Genomic DNA, 18,210 nt, shown 5'->3' with positions numbered 1-18,210 from the left:
TATTATTACATCTTAACATGTGTCTTATAAGCATCATATAGCTGGCTTCTGACTCTTTACCTAGCCTATATTTGTAATTTTAACTATAAAAATTAGTTCTTTAAATATATCATGAATAACGAATGATGCATTTTGATTTTTTCCTAATATTTTGTGCTTTTGTCTTATCTTTTTCTCCTTTTTTGCCTAAAAAAAAATCATTTTCCCTATTAGTTTCAAAATGATAGTGAAAGGGTAAAGTTTCTAAGCTGCAAAGCCTGAGTTAAAATGTAAAGGACTAGGTATTGTAAAGTTTCTGAACTGCACACAGAACCTGAAATTCCTGAGGCAGTTAAGACAATGCCCGGTACTGACCATTTAGTTGTTAAATAACCTGGGCCCTGTGCAGTTTGGCACATAGGCATTCAGGGCCCAAACCAATCAGTTTGAATGTACCCCCTTTCTTAGGACTGACCTATCACTCCTGCCCGACCTGTTCCCGCCAATGAATGTACTAATCATGTTTGGGAATTGTTGTTTGATTTTCCCGCGGTATATGATGATTTGTTAAAGGGGACCATGACGCATGTAAAGTTCCTGCCCTCCCTAAAAAAGTGTACTTAAGCACTGCTCAACCCCTGCTCGGGGCTCTTGGCCGCTCTCCCTTCTTGAGTGAGCCTGGAGCCCCAGCACGCTGGATTGGATCCTCAATAAATCCCCTTTTGCTGTTGCATGAGCCGGTCTCTTGGTGGTCTCTTCCTCCGAAGTTCACCGGACCCTTACAATAGATTCTGCTTTTCAAGATAATCTCAGTAATTTATCATGTATGTTCAAATTAGCACAGTGTTAAGTTCATTAATGTCTGTTTTATTTAAACATTTTAATTTCAACCTCTCTTGTATACTATCATTGTAATGCATTTAATTTCCTGTTTTAAAAGAGCTAATTACTCAGAGTGCTATCATTGTCTTTGTGAGTGTTTTGTTAACATTACCCACATATTCATGCCTTTTCCCACTTTTTTGTGTCACCACAGATTGACATTTCTCTTCATATAAAAATCTGTTTTATCTAGCACATTGCAGGTATTATTTCACTATCTTTTGACTGTAAATAATTTGGTCTCAGTATTGCTTTTAAAATTCAGTTGTAGCTTTCCTTCTTACTTTTTTGAAGGTTATCTCTCTCTCTGGTCACTTTTAAAATATTCTCTTATTTTGGTATAAAATTCCACTATGATAATTCAGTGTGTAGATTCTTTTTTTTTTTTTTTAATTCTGTTTTAGATTTGTTGGGCTTTTTAGAAACTTAGATTACAATTTTTTTTTAAGTTTTATAGTTTGAAGAGAAATTGCCAAAAATATTTTGCTTCTTATTTCTCTTAATGCCTATACAACTGTGGATTTTTATGAGCTCTTTATACTGTTTTCTATGCCTCTTAACCTTTTGTTCGTATGTCCAATGTCCTTGACTACTTTGGTCTGAGCAATTTCCTCTGTCTTTCAGTTCACCAATTCTCTTTTAATTTGTCTAATCTGCTGTTAAATCTGCCATTCACATTTTTTGTTTTTAGTAATACATTGTTTATTCATGGGAGTTCTGTTTGGTTCTTTTGAAAATTAGTTTGTTCTGCTATATGGTGTTTATTTTTTTATTTATTTTGTTTGTGTGGATGTGAGCGATTAATGCTTATTTTTCTCAGAAAATTTATTTTTCTCCGTAACTGTGGAGAGTCATTGAAAGTTGGGTTTCTCCAGAGAAGAATAGAGCATTATTTTGTTATTTGCCTAGGACTCCTTCCAGTTCTTGACCTCTTAAAATAAATTCTGAGCTTGAGGTTTTTCAGAATAACCAAATGGAATTTTAAATTGTAATTACCCTTGTGAGGTCTGGTTTGTGGTTGTGAATTCCCAGGAGAAATGTTTTCTTGCCTCTCTTCAATGCCATGGCCCAGGGCAGTGCTTTTTCTTTTCTTCTTAGTTTTTCAAAAGTCCCATTGGAACATGCAACTCACTTGGAGTAAGGCAACCTCATGCTGAGGATTGTAGCTTTTTGAGTCCCAGACCCACCCCGCCCCCCACTTTAGGTGGGTCAAAACAAAAAAGTTGTAATTGAGTTTACCCACTTTGGCAAATCCTTCTGGGTGAAAATCAGCTATAGAGAGCTCAGTTGACCTTTTCTGTTCTTCATTTAACTTTTGCCCTGAATATTCCTGGCTTTCTTACTAACTAATGAGTGCATTTAAAATGGTTTACCCAATATTTTCTATTATTTTCAGCAAGAGGGTCAGTAAAGGTTCTTGGTACGACATGTTGCTAGAAATGGAATCTGGCCTTTTTCCCCGATTCCCATGTAGACTTTACTGTTTGTGAATATCCAGTCACACAAGTAGTAGTGTAGCTAGGAAGCACTTTGGGGGTTTGTATTCTACGTATTACATATCTTTTCTATTTAAAAATCTCAGTTGTTTGGTGAAGGGGGTATATTTTTATTGTCTGTGTTTTACAAATTGGTAAAGTAAGACTTTGAGGAAGAATCTGAATATATATCTGGTGACTATGAGTAGGACTAGGATTTAGATTCTTGACTTTGTATTTATAACATAATTTTGTTTTCTTTTCACTATGTCATCTTGCCAAAAATTTCAATGTTAACATTTGATGTCTCCTGATTATTTTTGATCTAAATATGAAAATTCAAGAGAAACTATTGAAATAATAATATCTGTATAAAATTATAGCCCTGCATTCAAATTGCTTAAGGTTTCTGCAGTGACATAAAACAATATTGACTTATGTTTTAGAAAGCAGTGAAAAAGTTGAGAGATGTTCTTTTTTGCTGTTGTAGGATTTTGAGGTACTTTCATTGTAAAACATAGGTAATTATTGTCTTTTCCAACAGGTGTGTATGTAATATAGATTGCAGTGGATACAGTTTTAATCCTGTGTGTGCCTCTGATGGGAGTTCATATAACAATCCTTGTTTTGTTCGAGAAGCATCTTGTATAAAGCAAGAACAAATTGATATAAGGCACCTTGGCCATTGCACAGGTAAGATCACATGGAGACCTGTCTTTAGTATTACATGCCTATAATCTTACTTGGTATTATTTTATATTTGTAAAATGAGAAATTCCTTGAAAGTTTTTTATCTTTTTTTACATCTTTCAGAATTTCCTGTTACTTAGATATTTTTTTCACTTATTTTTGTCTTCTGAAGACATAAATCACGATGCTTGATGGTTTATTTAGTACCGAGCTGATCCTGGCATAGAGATTAAGATTTATATTTATATTTATAGTTCTAAGGTGATTTCAAATATATTATCTCTATGTAGTTTTTGCCCCATATGTGTTATATGTACAGTTAAAGATTTTGGCGTGAAGTTACAGAATAGAAAGAAATGATACCCTTTGGTTTAAAATTGTTTGCCATTCTCACTTTTGTTATAAGATACCGTATAAGAATGATTTTGTTTGTTTGGTTTGTTTTGTTTTCCACCCCTGTGAGAAATAGTGACAGTCATTGAAGCCAGAGGTTCTCAAATCATTTTTCCTCACTAGTACTCATATGAGCTGGGGTGTTGGAGCACTTCCTCAGTAGCATATATGGAAGAAGCACATTCTTACGGATGAGGACTGTACATCTTTTCTGCTTACTAGTTCGACTTCCTACCCATACCCCTTCCTTTTTTGGGCTTACTTAAGGGATACTTTAGGAGTGTGCTATTAACTGAGCTAAAAGAAAAAGATTGTATGCCAAAGTTTGCTGCCTTATCTTGAATAAATCTTTGTGACATACTTCCCAACTGATTGCAGTACCAAAAAGTACTCAAGAAGCTCATCAGAGGATTTCCAGATGTATGATTTTGGGTATGATAGAAAGAGGCGTTTCCTGACAAAGATCTCCTGCAGATAGATATTCTTCTTGACTTTAATCTTGAAGTATGACTTCTTTTATTCATTGGGTAGTATTGAGAGCTTAGGTAGATAGAATAGCTCAGAGAAAGAGTATCTTCGCTGAGGAACCTGGTATCTGATTGGTAGTTCCTGGGATAGCACGTTCAGAGCATTTGGCCAAACTTGAGAATTTAAATTGAAATTCATGCAGATTTTAGATTGCTTTGGAATGATTGGGCCTTAAGTTTTATTTTAGCCCCTTCAGTAATTTTCCAGTCAAGCCTAACTGTGCCTTTTTATTATCTCCCCGGCTGTGTATTGAGATCCAAAGCTCTTATGTGCTAGCAGGTATTTATGATTCTTATTCAGTCTCCTAGTTCAGATGCAGCTCATAAATCAAGTGTTTTTTTTCCCCTAGAAAATGTTTGATAACACACTTGAGATTCCAAAATAGTTTTATTCTGAGTTTTCCAGGAAAACTGGTAGAAGATAAATCTTTAGATCATTGTTCCTTGGAGAGAGTGTGAATTCTTTCTCCTTATGGTATGTGTTGTTTTAGTTTGTACAAGAAGGATTTTTTAAAAAGTAGATGATATTTGAGCTAAAGTCCAAATGAAATTATAGTTCATGAAGTAAAGAGCATATATACTTGTGCTCCCTTGAAGCCTGAGGCAGAAAAGGGACAGTTGACAAAGAGGAAGGTAAAAGCCATTCCACAATGTTATATGTTTCAAAGCATCATTTTGTATACAATAAATATACATAGTGTTATCTGTCAGAGAGAGAGAGAGTGGGAATGGTGGGAAATATAAGCAGGATAATTGTACAAAGTTAAAAGGACCTGGAGCATTAGGAATAATTGAGTGTTCCATGGTATGACTTCAATATCATATGTTAATTTGAAAAACTGTATTCTCTTATAGACACAGATGATACTAGTCTACTGGGAAAGAAAGATGATGGATTACAATATCGACCAGATGTGAAAGGTACCAAATCATGATTATCCTTGGCCATAAGTCCAATGCTCTGTATGCTCACATGCATTATTTTATTTGATTCTTACTGCTACTCTAGTGAGAAGAGCCTTATACCCACAGGAACACTGAGACTCAGTGCTGTTAGATCCAGTTAACTGAAGACCACCTGGATTTTGGACTCCTTGATTAGGACTTCCATATAATAGTCCTATTATCAGTGCATCTTCTACTAATTTGTTTGGTTATTCTAATGGACAGTTAGGATATGTATGTAAGCTACCTCATATACCTAATTTTTTAAAAAAAGTAAAATAGCAACTATCTTAAAAAAAAGTAAAACAGTACCTATCTTAAAATTAAATGAGATTATACACATCAAATGCTTAGAATAGTGTCTGGCCTGCTTACTGAGTACTCAATAAATGGTAAGTATTATTGTATTGAATAATTTATTACTTCCTTTACTTGAATTTTTAAGCCTGAACCTGTTATAATCCATGAGCCCCTGAAATACCAGTTTCCCATGATGATACAAAGTACTATATTTGAAATAGAAAATCTTTTCTATTCCCAGAGGCGACATAATAGATTATTCCAGTTTTATTCTCTATACTGATAAAACATGACCAGAACAGGAAGGCCATTTTTCAATATTTAGAAGCTCATACTTAAGGCAGTCTGGGGAACTGTATATGCCTCAAACACTTGGTGGTTGTTGATAAAATCACTTAACTGTCTGTTGATAATTTAGTATTTTTTTATACATCAGTATTGATCTATAACGTTAGCTGGGTGCTGTGATGTATATCTCTAATTTCAGCTACATGGAAGGCTTGAGACAGGAGGATTGCAAGTTGGAGGCCAGCCTGGGCAAATTAGTGAGACCCTGTCTCAAAATAAATAAATAAAAATGGCTGGGGATGTAGCCAAAAGTGATAGAGTGCTTGTCTAGCATGCACTAGACCCTGGGTTTGATCCCAGCACATTGATCTAGAACTAAGTTTATTATATACCTAATTTGTACTGTTCATCTTACTAGACATTACCTGTGGGTGGAAAGATATCTAGTACATAATCTCTACATCTTTATAGAGTTTGTGCTATAGTAAAAAACAATGCATATAACTAATTTGTAACAAAGTAGAAATTGATTATAGTCATAAAATGTAGTAAAGAAGTGAATTGGGAATTCAGAAAAGATAAGATTACTCTTTGGTGGGGGAAAATGAAAGTCTGAGAAATATGAAGGAGGTAGAATTTGAGTGAATGTTGAAAGGAGTATTCGAATTTGAACGGGAGTCAAAGGGTATTTAAGGAGGACGAGCAGGAGGATGAGCAGGAGCAGAGTTGTGGACATAAACATTATGGTAGAATGTGTTGGAGAATGGTAAGGAATCCTTTTTGGCTGGATTACAGGACTTTGGAGAGAGAAAGAGGCCAGACTAGAAAGAGCTAGGGGTGAGATCTGCTACCCTGGGAAATTTAGACTTTATTTATGGGCAGTAGGGAATCATTAATATATTTGAAAACAAACCTACAAAGTTAACCACTTGAATGAATGATACCTGGCAGGAACATTTTGCTTATTATATATATTGAAATGAAAACCTTTGGGTGGACTCAGAATAGGCATCTGCTTACACTCAAGACAAAGAGCTAAAAGTCACCAAGACTTAAGCTCAGGTGACTGAGTTCGTGGATTCTTCTTTTAGGACTAAGGATGCTGGGAAGGGAAAGGTGTTTGGGGTAAGGTAAGAGAAAAGTCGATGGTGTAGGTGATTAATTGCATTTTGGAGTTTCAGGTGTTTGTGGAATTCATCCAGGTGACTGTTTAGCATAAATCTGAGAGGCAGTCCTTGGATATAGAGATGATAATGGAAGCCATGAGAATGAATGAGAGAGTTTCTAGCACTACACTGTCTAGTACAGTAGCCACTGTCCACATGTGGCTCTTGAATTAAAATGAAATTCTAGTCCTGTTTCAGGTATTCAGTAGCCACTTGTGACATGTGGCTGCCACAGTGTTTAGCACAGGTATGGAATATTTCTGGAGTTGTAGAAAGTTTTATTGGATAGTACTTACTTAGAAAGGAAAGAAGACCCAGCTTGGGAAGAAGCAGACAGAATTAAGAGGAAGGCAACCAAGAAAGGGTACTGTGGTACAGAAGCCATGGGGAAAAGATGGCTAATGATGTGCAATAGACAGTGTTGTCCTCCGCCTTGAATTTGAAGGCAAATGGAATCGTTAAAGTCTTGGGCCAGAGAGTTTCTATAGTTAGAAAGATAAAATCCAAACAGTGAAAGACTTAAGAAGTGTTCCAACAGTAAGGAGATAGAGGTCAAAAGATTTATTTGGTTGTATTTTTAAAAACTTCATTTGCTTTTTTTTTTTTTTTTACCTGCCTCTCATAACAGTTATAGGAGCCTTCAGTAAATATTTGCATCTGCAGTACACAGCCAAGACAGTGTAGATACACAGGACCTAGGATGGGTCCCCAAAGTGACAAGCAGGAACTTTGCACCAGCAAGAAGGCAGACAGACTGAGAAGGAGTACTCAGTGAGAGAAGCTTTGAGAGTGGAATTCTTAGAAAAGAGTGTTGTTAAACTGGGCACTCAAATGTCTGAAATAGTGGCTGGTTTAGATTCATCTTGGGCTGTTGGGATCCTGTGGTAAATATTGAAGTAGGAGTGTTACTGGTTCTGTTGTAGATGTTGAAGTCATTAAGGATGTGATGATTGAGTGTCAGGTATATGGGAAATGGGTGCTTGACATTAAAAAAAACTTTATTATAGAAAATTTCAGAGATAATGTAAACAGAATAATGAACGAACCCTCATGTACCCAGAACTCACCTTCAGTATTTATCAACATTGTTGTTCTTGTTTTGTCTGTTTACCTTCACCCATATTATTTTCATTTGCAGATTTTTTTTTTCTTTTGAGGCATAATTTGCAATATAGAAATGCACAAATCTTACATATGTCAGTTTTTTTAAAAAAATTTTGTTTTTGGTACTGGGGATACCAGGGGCACTTAACCACTGAGCCACATCCCCAGCCCTTTATATTTTATTTAGAGACAAGGTCTCACTGAGTTGCTTTAGGACCTCACTAAGTTGCTGAGGCTGGCTTTGAACTCATGATCTTCCTGCCTCTGCTTCCCAAGTTGCTGGGATTACAGGTGTGCACCATTGCACCCAGCTATAAGTGCCAGTTTTGACAAAAGGATGTACTCTATGTGCATCACAACTTACCAACGTTGATAACATGTCCATCTACCTGGGAAGTTTCTTTGTGGTATAGACATTTTAATCCAAAGATATTTTCATATGGGCTAGGGATGTGGCTCAAGCGGTATCGCGCTTGCCTGGCATGCGTGGGGCGCTGGGTTCGATTCTCAGCACCACATAAAAATAAAATAAAGATGTTGTATCCACCGAAAACTGAAAAAATAAATATTAAAAAAATTCTCTCTCTCTCTCTCTCTCTCTCTCTCTCTCTCTCTCTCTCTCTCAAAAAGATATTTTCATGCAGCCTAAGATCTAAATGCCCTTTTCCTACAAAGACATTCTCATTTCATTCCAAGGATCACATCATCCCAACCCTCATGTCATGATTGACCTCATTCTTGAGCCTGCTCAAGAATGCTACTGCTGGCCAAGGATACCATAATTAGCAAGATGTTAGTATCATGGGTCCCATTTCTTGGTGACTGTTGCTTATATATTTCAATGCAGCTTTTTGATATACCTTTTAAAAATGATGAGACTGTGGTCCAGGTGTTGAACTCATTGAAGGAGGCCTGACTGTGTGTGATGGAGCATCGTGATGAGGGTGGTTTCAGGTCTCCTGAGAGGCTGGGCATGTGAGTGAAGGACTGGCCTGGAAGTAACCTTGGTAAGCACATTACGGGGAGGTGTGGAAGGAAAAGAGATCGAGGAAGCAGTTTGGTCTTAGAACTTCAGGGAGATGAAAGGAGTATTTTCTAAGGGAATAGTTGAGAAGATAGATGAATTTATTCACTTCTTAGAAAAGGTGTTTCACTGGCAGAGTGGGAAAAAGAACAGTCAGGGCTGGGGTGAAGAATAGCCAAGTTTAGAAATGAGAGGCTGGGAGGTGTTGGAGAGTAGGTAGGAATGATGACCCCTTAATGGGGTCCTAGGAGACTGGGATTGGAAAAGGAAGCATGTGTGGAGAGAGATGTTAGTGGTGAAAGTAGGTATGCACAGTAGTTTAGGGGAAGCCAGACAGTGTTTTGAGTTTTTTTCACTGGAGGGATTTGTAGAAATACTGAGCTTTAGAGTTTCTGATGCAGTGTTGCTGTAGTTTCTCCTCAGCACTTTATCTTCCAGGTGCATGTCTCAGCTGCTGGCAGCAACTCTTCATGCTTTGTGTGGATTGTTCCCTGATGGGACAGATAGCCAGGACAGCACACCTTGGCAGATTAGCCCCCTGGTCCTAGGTTTTCTCATAACATCATCACTTAGGACCATGTGAGCCTTTGTGTTTGGAAACACTGCTGATGGTGACAGATTTGTCTGTGAAAACATCTGTGGATAGAAGGACCCACTGGGTGACCAAATGCACTTTGTATATTGCACACATGGAAGCATTGTTCAGGCTCTAGCAGTTGCAGCTGTTTGTGGAGCCTGTCACCACTTGCCCCAGGGCATTGTTTAGACAGGATTGTTCTGTGGTGAGTTCTTCCTGTGTGAAGGGCACATTTCTGTGTTGGTTTCTGAAACTATGCATTATTGCATTTTTTTTGAGGGGGTGGTTGCTGGTGATCAAAGCCAGGACCTCACATAGTCTTCTTTGCATCTCTAAAAGCTTTCTATCTCTCCATTTTGAAGTTGTCTAATTTATCTGGTCTAGAAAGCAGGTGCTCAGACATTCCTAACACATCTCCACAGTAGCTTGATGAGATGATAGTAGAATGGCCACACTCTTGCCCTTTGGAGTCAGACTTGGTCCACACTTAAAAGCTGTGTGGCCTGATTTCTTTAAGCTTTGATGATCCCATCCACAAAATGGGGGCAGTAATATTTATGGCCCAGGGTCACTCTGAATAACAAACACCAGATTACTGAATTCATTATTGATGTTATTATGGCTATTGGTGATACTTTTTGTCTCCTAGTTTTACTGTTGTCGACCTGGCTATCTCACTGTTTGCCTATCTTGCTATTTCGTTTTATGGCTGATGAGTGACATCAGTTGGACATTCATCCATTTTTTAATAAGTATCAATCAGGTACCCTACTGTATTCCAGGTGCTTTCATATATTGGTGTTATTATTTAATCCTCATAACAACCATGCTATCCTCACTTTACAGGTGAAGAAAGTGAAACTATGAGTGTCTGTTGCTCATGTACAATGGCAGATCAAGAACTGGAGTTTAGACTTGCTGATCCTAAGCCCTTTTCTTTAAATCACAGCTATTCCAGAATTCTGTTCTGTCCATTTGCTTTCTTTCTGAATCTTCTTCAGAATATTTAATCTAGTTGGCACTGTTACTTTGGTGAGCTTTCATGTTTGTTCCCTAGCCTCATCTTTCTCTGAGCACTAGTTTGACATTTTAGTTCCCTAGTGAGTCTCTGTACTTAACTCTCTGCTCTTCTGTAGCCTCAACTCCAGGAGCTATTATAGTGCTTAGAATGTAATAGTTGTTTAACAAATACTTAGTGGATGATGAGATGTAAATTTGAACCCAGCTTAGTACATTCTATATCCTGGACCACCTATCATTAGGCTCATGTTTACAGTCATTTTTACATCATTCTCTTTTAAGAGCATTCCCATTTTTACATCATTCCCTTTTAATAAAGACAGCGGTTCTGTTCTTACTAAATGTACTGGGTTGCACACTAAGCTTAGTCAAGCAAGGATGGAAATGGGAAGTTTGGCTATCGGAATAAAAGATTGGTGGGTAGGGGGAAGAGTGTGAACAGACTGTAGAAAATCTATACAAAGATAGAAATTACATTCAACATTATGAAATCTGTTGATGGTATTGGAATTTATTGTATTTTGATGAGTTTGTTGTTTCTGGAATTGTTCAAGTAGAAACAGACCCTCAGGGTTAATTTAAAGGGATTCCTTCATCAGACCAGATGGCTTCCATGGAGCCTTCCAAGTCCAAGTTTCTCAGCTCATTCACTTTCCGGAGTACCTTCAGGCTGTATTTATTTATTTTCTGTGTCCTAGTATTTATTCCTCCTGCTGAGCACTAGCTTAGCTTTCCACTGCCATGAGTTTGGAGTATGCTCTGTTTACTTTCTACTTGGCTACTTGTCTTCCTAGTCCCTTTGCCACTTTATCTGGTTTGTTGGTATCCAACTATTTTAGCACCTTTATTGGGATATAATTTACATACCATGAAGTTCACATGGTTTTTAGTATACCTACAGAGTTCACCAAACTTTATCATAATCTGATTTTAGAACATTTTCATCATCCCCAAAAGAAACTTCATATCCATTAGCAGCCAGTCACTGTCTAATCCTCCTAACCAACAACCCCAGGCAACCACTGTCAATTAAATTTTACATAAAACAGAGTTTACCTTATGTTGTTCTTAGAAGACCTTCAGTATTTTCCTTATCTATGATTAAGAAAACATGTCTTACCCAGAATTCAGTGCTTTCAGCTTGCATTTCCGACTTTATTTACATACTTCCCATCGCATTAACTCTTCTAGGTAGGTTGATCTGTTCCTTGCAGTGTGTGTTATATCTTCCCTTTGGCTTCCATTTCTCTATCTAAACCTATTTAGGATTTGGGGCCTAACTTGAGTCCTACCCTATCTATATAAGTCCTTTCTGAGTAATTTGCCTATTGATTTCTTTGAATCTGAACTTCCATAGCACCTAGTGGCATTCAATTGTAAACTGCCATGTGGTGCCCTCTTTCTTTGTGTGTGTGTGTGTGTGTGTGTGTGTTGTGGTGATTGTCTACAGTGATTATAAGTTTCTTGAGGGCAAGGTCCATGTATGTTTTTTCTTCATGTCCTCTGTAGCTTAGCTAAACACGATCTCACTCTCTGCAGTCCCCTGATTACATACTTTTATGGTGTCCCACTGAGAAAGAAACAAGTTCTGAGATGTGCCATGATGTAGCACGGTGATTGCTTCCTCCAATCCCTCATGACTTGACTAGGAATGGAAGATGGCATTTTTAGTTTGAAGCCGTTGTAAGAAAAGTAAATTTTTGTTGTTGTTGTTGATTTTTATTAAACTATTTCTTGTCAGTGAATGCTAATTGCATGAGGAAAGTCTGCTTTGATCACAAGTATTTATTAATAAAATATCTGTTAAAATTAAGTTTTAATTTGTTGTGAAACATGGAGCCAGGACTGCTAAAAGCAGTTCAGTTTAAGGAAATACTCAAGGTGGACTCTATGTGGATAATAATTTTGTCAATTTATAATTTATTTTTCCTCCAATGAAAGATTAAAGTGCAAAACTGAAGATTTTTTTTCTCTTTGTGCTACTAGGGAATGAACCCAGGGCCTCATACATGCTAGTCAAGCATTCTATCATTGAGCTATCCTATTAGTCCATAAAATAGAAGAATATTTTTATAGTACAGCTTGTCAACAAGTATAAATTAGAATCCATTCATGTAACATTTATTGAGCATGGAATAATACTTGGTAATATTTATTAAGGGCTTATGGTTTGCTAGGCACAATTCTGAGTTCTATAAGGTCTTATATACATTAATACACTAAATGTGTCTCATTAGTTTTTAAAACAGTACTGTGAGAAGTGGACACTATTTTTATCTCCATTTCTCAAATGAGGAAACTTGAAGGCCACGAACAGCTAAATAAATGTCTTTAGGTCATATAGCCACTAGGTGTTGTAGCTAGGCAAACCCAGGTTGTATTCAGACCTAGGCAGGCTGACTCTAGAGCTGTCTAAGTTCTAAGTTATGTTCTAAGTGTAAGGAGTTATATAGACAGGGATGACATGAATGTCAACACTCTTTAAGGAGCTCACATTCTCATGGCAGAGAATGATTTCAAAACCCACACAGCTGAACCACAGTTTCATGAGTGTCCACAGAGGGGTGGATGCTCAGGGTCACAGCCGGGCAAAGAATGCTTGGTTTCTTTTGCCATGGGACTTAACTCTGGCTGCTAGAGGAGACCGTGAAGCCCTTTATATCCCCAGTACCTAGCAAAGTACTTGGCATGTGGAAGGTGATTGATAGAAGATCAACAAATTGGTCATCTATTCTGTGCAGCTTACTGTGGTGATTATGAGTCACAGATGGCCACAGAGCCCTTGAAAATGTATCTAGTGAGAATTCAGATGTGTTGTGAGTTTAAAGTATCAGACTTTGAGTCTTATTTAAAAAAGGATGTAAAATACTTTTTTATAATATAAAAATAAATAAATAAATAATAATTAATAAATAAATAATATCAATAAATGATATTATTTACTGGATATGTCGGGTTAAAGTATATGATTAAAATTAACTTGCCTGTTTCTTTTTACTTTTTAAAATTTGGACTCTAGAAGATATAAAAGTACATCTGCAGGATGTGACCACTATAAGCTACTGTTGTGTAAGAAGAAGTTTCATGTGTCCATTGGACAGCGCTGATCTCATTCACCTCTCTTCAGGAGAAGACCTGACTTGACCAAGCAAGGACATTTTTAAAATTAAGAATTTAGCTGGGCATGATGGTGCATGCCTATAATCCCAGTAGCTTGGGAGGCTGAGGCAGGAGAATCACAAGTTCAAAGCTATAGACTTAGCAACTTAGCGAGGCTGTCTCAAAATAAAAAAAAATGGGCTGGGGTTGTGGCTCAGTGGTTAAGTACCCCTGGGTTCAATCCCTGGCATTATAAACAAATATATGAATAGGTAGATAGACAGACAGACAGAAAGAATTAAGAATTTATATCTTGGATTCCCTGGCTTCTAGTTCAGTTCTCTTTCTAGGCTTAAATTAAATTAGAACAATATGAATATATAAATCAAGGTAATATGACATGTCTTTGGTCTTGGCAGTGGTGACATGATCTCTCCACATTAGTTACTGTATCATTGAGCTTAATCCTCACTGAAGTTTTTCTTCTTGTTTATATATAAATTCTGAGCACCAGAACGTCTGCATTTTGAGTTCTCAGTTTTTAGAACTTGGCACCTCTCTTCCCACCTTTCCCTGGGTCTTCCTCTTCCCCATCCATTCGTATGTACAGAAGCCTCTATTTCTCTCTCTTAAATTTGTTTCCATTAATATTCTTCAGATTTCTTTAACGCCTTTATTTGTATTTGAGAGATGAACCCTTTGCCATTATATTGTATGCTGTATATATAACTGGTTATGTTACTCATATGGTAAATGCATTATTTATCTCACGTGATCCTCTCAAAAACTGTATGAAGTATAGGTCCTGTTATTTTGATTTTATGATTATGGAATCTTAGGGTAGTATGCTCAATGTCACACAGCCAATGGGCACAAAATTTGTAAGCTGGAACCCTAAGAGAGACAGCAGGAGGCCTGGTGATTTTTCCTGCACATGGACAAGCCATTGTGGAACTCTGGGTCCATGTAACTGAGGATAGATATATTGGTGTATATGCTAAAAAAGAGATTGCTTTGTTTGTCTCCCTCTGACTCTGTCCCCTTTCTGACAGTAGCATTACTCACCTTGCTTCATTTTCTTCACTTAAACTCTGCTCAGCTCAGCTCAGTTCATATCATTCTACCTAAATATGAACAGATGTTCAAAATGTTTGCAGAGTGGTTCTCTTTTGATAGAGGTCTGTCAGGTGATTTTAAATTCATCTTAATTTGTTCTCTATGTTATTTGACTTGTTTTTACAATGAACATCTGCTAAGAAAAATTTTATGAAGACACAGCAAAATTATTTTCATTTTAAAAAAAAGCAGTATGATCTTTCATTCCAAAAATAAACTTTTTACCTTAAAATTTTAGAATGCCGTAACTTGCTCTCTGCCATTCCATGTTCTTAGATGGTCTCCGTTTCATAGGCCCCAAGTAAATAAATAACTTCACTCCCCTAGGGCAAGTAGTGTATGCCATCTTTCTTGCACAGAAGTGAACTTACTTTTAGACCTAGCATTATTATTTCTTTAGATGAAAAGAAAACTAATGATGTTTAGTTTTCTTTGGCACATTGTTCTTATACAACAGTAGCACAGAGTAGTCACATCCTGTAGATATTTTTAAATACATTGAATCTAAACAGTCTACCTGCTGTGTTTGTGGCATAATGGGAATAGGAAGGGACCTTGGATCTCATCCAACCCCCATTTGATAAATCTCCTTTCCAAATTGCCTAGCAGGTGGCTGACAAGGGGTGAATTTATTTGCTTTTTCAGAATCTTTGAAAAGTCCATATTTTTCAGTTTGTTTTTCACTCCTCAGTGACCTGGTTTGTGTTCTTTTAAGATGCTAGTGATCAAAGAGAAGATGTTTATATTGGAAACCACATGCCTTGCCCCGAAAACCTCAATGGTTACTGCATCCATGGGAAATGTGAATTCATCTATTCTACTCGGAAGGCTTCTTGTAGGTAAGTCAGTGCCTCCAGAGCAGCCATGGGAAATTTTCTCCATCTGTGGTCACTGTTTTGTAGAAGGTGATGAAATGTGAACTAAATATTACCAAAAAGTAGTGTTTATCTGTAATAGAGCAGTAACAATAACAACAAACCACAGCAGAATAGTAAAAAATACCCTGGAAAGAAATATGCAAAAACAAAAAAACATGGTTTATTTAGGTTCTGAGATTATGGGCTTATCATTTTTAAGATAATGTTACATATTTTTTAATACAAGAAATAAATATGTCATATTCCAGTTCTATTTTTGTCTTTAGGCAATCTGTCATGGAGTGGTTGAGGGACTGTAGAATATATTAAGAATAGAGAATATGTAACTCAAATAAAATATATGCTAAAATAGATTTCTAAAAATAAGGGAGTGGGAATGAAGAATCAGGTGTGAGTTGAGAGATGGAAATGGAAAGGGAGTAAATCCAACTCCCTAATTCCAGAGAAGTTACGTAACTTGTTCAAGGTCAACAGCAGGTTAGAGCAGGTTAGAAATAGAACTGGGAAAAAGCTAGAGCTCAGATTTCCCGATACTCAGCCTAATGATCTTAGTGCCTTTTGCTGCTCTGGCCTGGCGACTGATGGCATTTCCTGCTGCTGCTGCCAGGAGCTCACCCTCTGTCTCAATGTGGCCTGCGTAGCCAGGCCAGGTTTCTGTAGACATGGGGAGATGGCTCTTATTCTGCTCACCCCTGCCTCTGGGAGCTGCGCCAGGATCTTTTTTCCTCACTTAGTCAAAACATCAAAAAACGTGGAGAGAGATTATACTTTGCTTTTGTTCTCTCATCCCAGAAGGCAGCGAGTCTTCCCAAGAAGTAAAAGGAAACTGCTGGACATCACATCTCCTGTGTTCCTTTACTTCTTTAGCTCTCTGCTCCCGATTGTTATTTTCCTCTCTTGCTTAAAAACAACAAAACAAAACAAAGCACTATAAACTGTTAATGGTTGAATAGTTCTTTGTTAAGCCTTTGGTTCTTTCCTGATTGAAAGTTCTCCTTTGAAGAAGCTAGCCTTCCCCTCCTCTTTTTCTAAACATTAAAAAAGTATAGCCATATAAAACAGAACAAGCCAGGTTTTAAACCAGTTCTACAGTGGATTCCTCATACTTGTCCCACGGTGGCATAGATACTTCATGAAGTTGTTATCCTGATGTCCTTGAGGCATCTTTCTAGATGTCTACATGAAGGAGGAGAGAAAATTACATTCTGATAATGACATGATACCAGGCCACTCTCTAGTATTTTAATGATTGATTGTAAGAGGATTGAATGGTAGGCTGATTTAAGACTTTGGAATCAGATCTACTGACTTGGCCAGTTATTGGCTTTATGTTCTTTGGGAGATACTTAAGATGTCTGTCTTATTTCCTCATTTCTAAAGTCATAATAGTAATAGCATATTGTCTCATAGTGTTGTTAAAATTAAACAAGATCATATATATAAAGTGCTTAACACACAGTATTGGTATATAGGATGTATTTCATAAATAACAAATTGATATTATGAGACTATAAGCCCATTACCTCAAGGGCTGTAGGTTTGGCTATGGTAGATAGTCAGTAAATATTTTTTGAATGACATGTGATGGTTATCAACTTTGTTTCTTCTCTATAGGAATTTCTTAAATGCTAGAGAATCTCTTTCCTAAACACTTATTACTAAAAAGCAGCTGATAATTTTGTTTTGTCTGAGTATTTACAGTGTATTGATTACTTGGTATTGAATTTTTTCTGGCACTAGGGTGTTAAATTTGAATATAACAAGGTTTTCAGGATTTTTTTTAATTAAATTTTTTTTTTAGTTGTAGATGGACACAATACCTTTTATTTTATTTATTTTCATATGGTGCTGAGGATTGAATCCAGTACTTCACATGTGCTAGGCAAGTGCTCTACCACTGAGCCATAACCCCAGCCTGGATCTCAGGATCTTACCTTCTAAGACCATGTAATCCAGTGGCAGACACTGACAAATAATAAATAACTAAAATATAATTTGGTAAATGCTATCATATATATGAGGTGTTTTGGGACCTCAAAAAGACACTTCAGTCTGAAAGGGGGTAGAGTACATTTTTAAAGGAGGGATCAGGTTTCACAGGAATATTTGTGTCGTCCCAGGAATGTGGCTTCTATTTATTTGTTTATTTTGATACAAAGGATCAAACCCAGGGGTACTTAACCACTGAACCACATTCCCAGTCCTTTTTATATTTCATTTAGAGACAGGGTCTTGCTGAGTTGCTTAGGGCCTTGCTAAATTGCTGAGGCTGGCTTTGAACTCGCAGTCTTCCTGCCTCAGCCTCCTGAGCTGCTGGGATTACAGGCATGGCTTTTATTTTAAAGACAGTGAGAAACTATTACTTTACGTATCTTTGTTTTGATCATATAGGAAAGGCACTCTAGTATTATCTTGGAAAATGGATTAGAAGCCTGAAAGTTAGCCTGGTGTGGTGGTGCATGCCTATAATCTCAGTTACTCTGGAGACTGAGGCAGGAGGATCATGAGTTTGAGGACAGCTGGGCAACTTAATAAGACCCAGTTTCAAAACTCAAAATTAAATAAAATAAAAGGCTGGGGATATAGCTCAGTGATAGAGTGCTTTCCTATTATGCACAAGACTCTGAGTTTAATCCCTAGTAGAAAGAAGGAAAGAAGGAGGAATGGAAGGAAGGAAGGAAAACTGAAAGAAGCAGCAGCCTGAATTAAGTCATGGGGTTGTCTTGGGCCTGAGATTAGTAGATAGG

General features: G+C 37.1%; 1 protein-coding gene across 1 annotated transcript in view; it reads left to right on the top strand.

Annotated features, from left to right (window-relative positions):
• Positions 1 to 18,210, top strand: part of LOC308640264 (tomoregulin-1) — a 94,342-nt gene that overhangs the window by 65,224 nt on the left and 10,908 nt on the right. Inside the window, exons 6-8 of the mRNA XM_081278462.1 lie at positions 2,881 to 3,029; positions 4,802 to 4,867; positions 15,301 to 15,424. Of these exons, the coding sequence (XP_081134588.1) occupies positions 2,881 to 3,029; positions 4,802 to 4,867; positions 15,301 to 15,424 (339 nt within the window). The remainder of the gene's footprint in view (positions 1 to 2,880; positions 3,030 to 4,801; positions 4,868 to 15,300; positions 15,425 to 18,210) is intronic.

Source organism: Spermophilus citellus, assembly GCF_964194105.1.
Source record: "Spermophilus citellus genome assembly, chromosome: 2".
Classification (NCBI taxonomy): domain Eukaryota; kingdom Metazoa; phylum Chordata; class Mammalia; order Rodentia; family Sciuridae; genus Spermophilus; species Spermophilus citellus.
The sequence above is the reverse complement of the archived record's forward strand: the minus strand, read 5'-3'. Positions and strand labels throughout refer to the sequence as shown.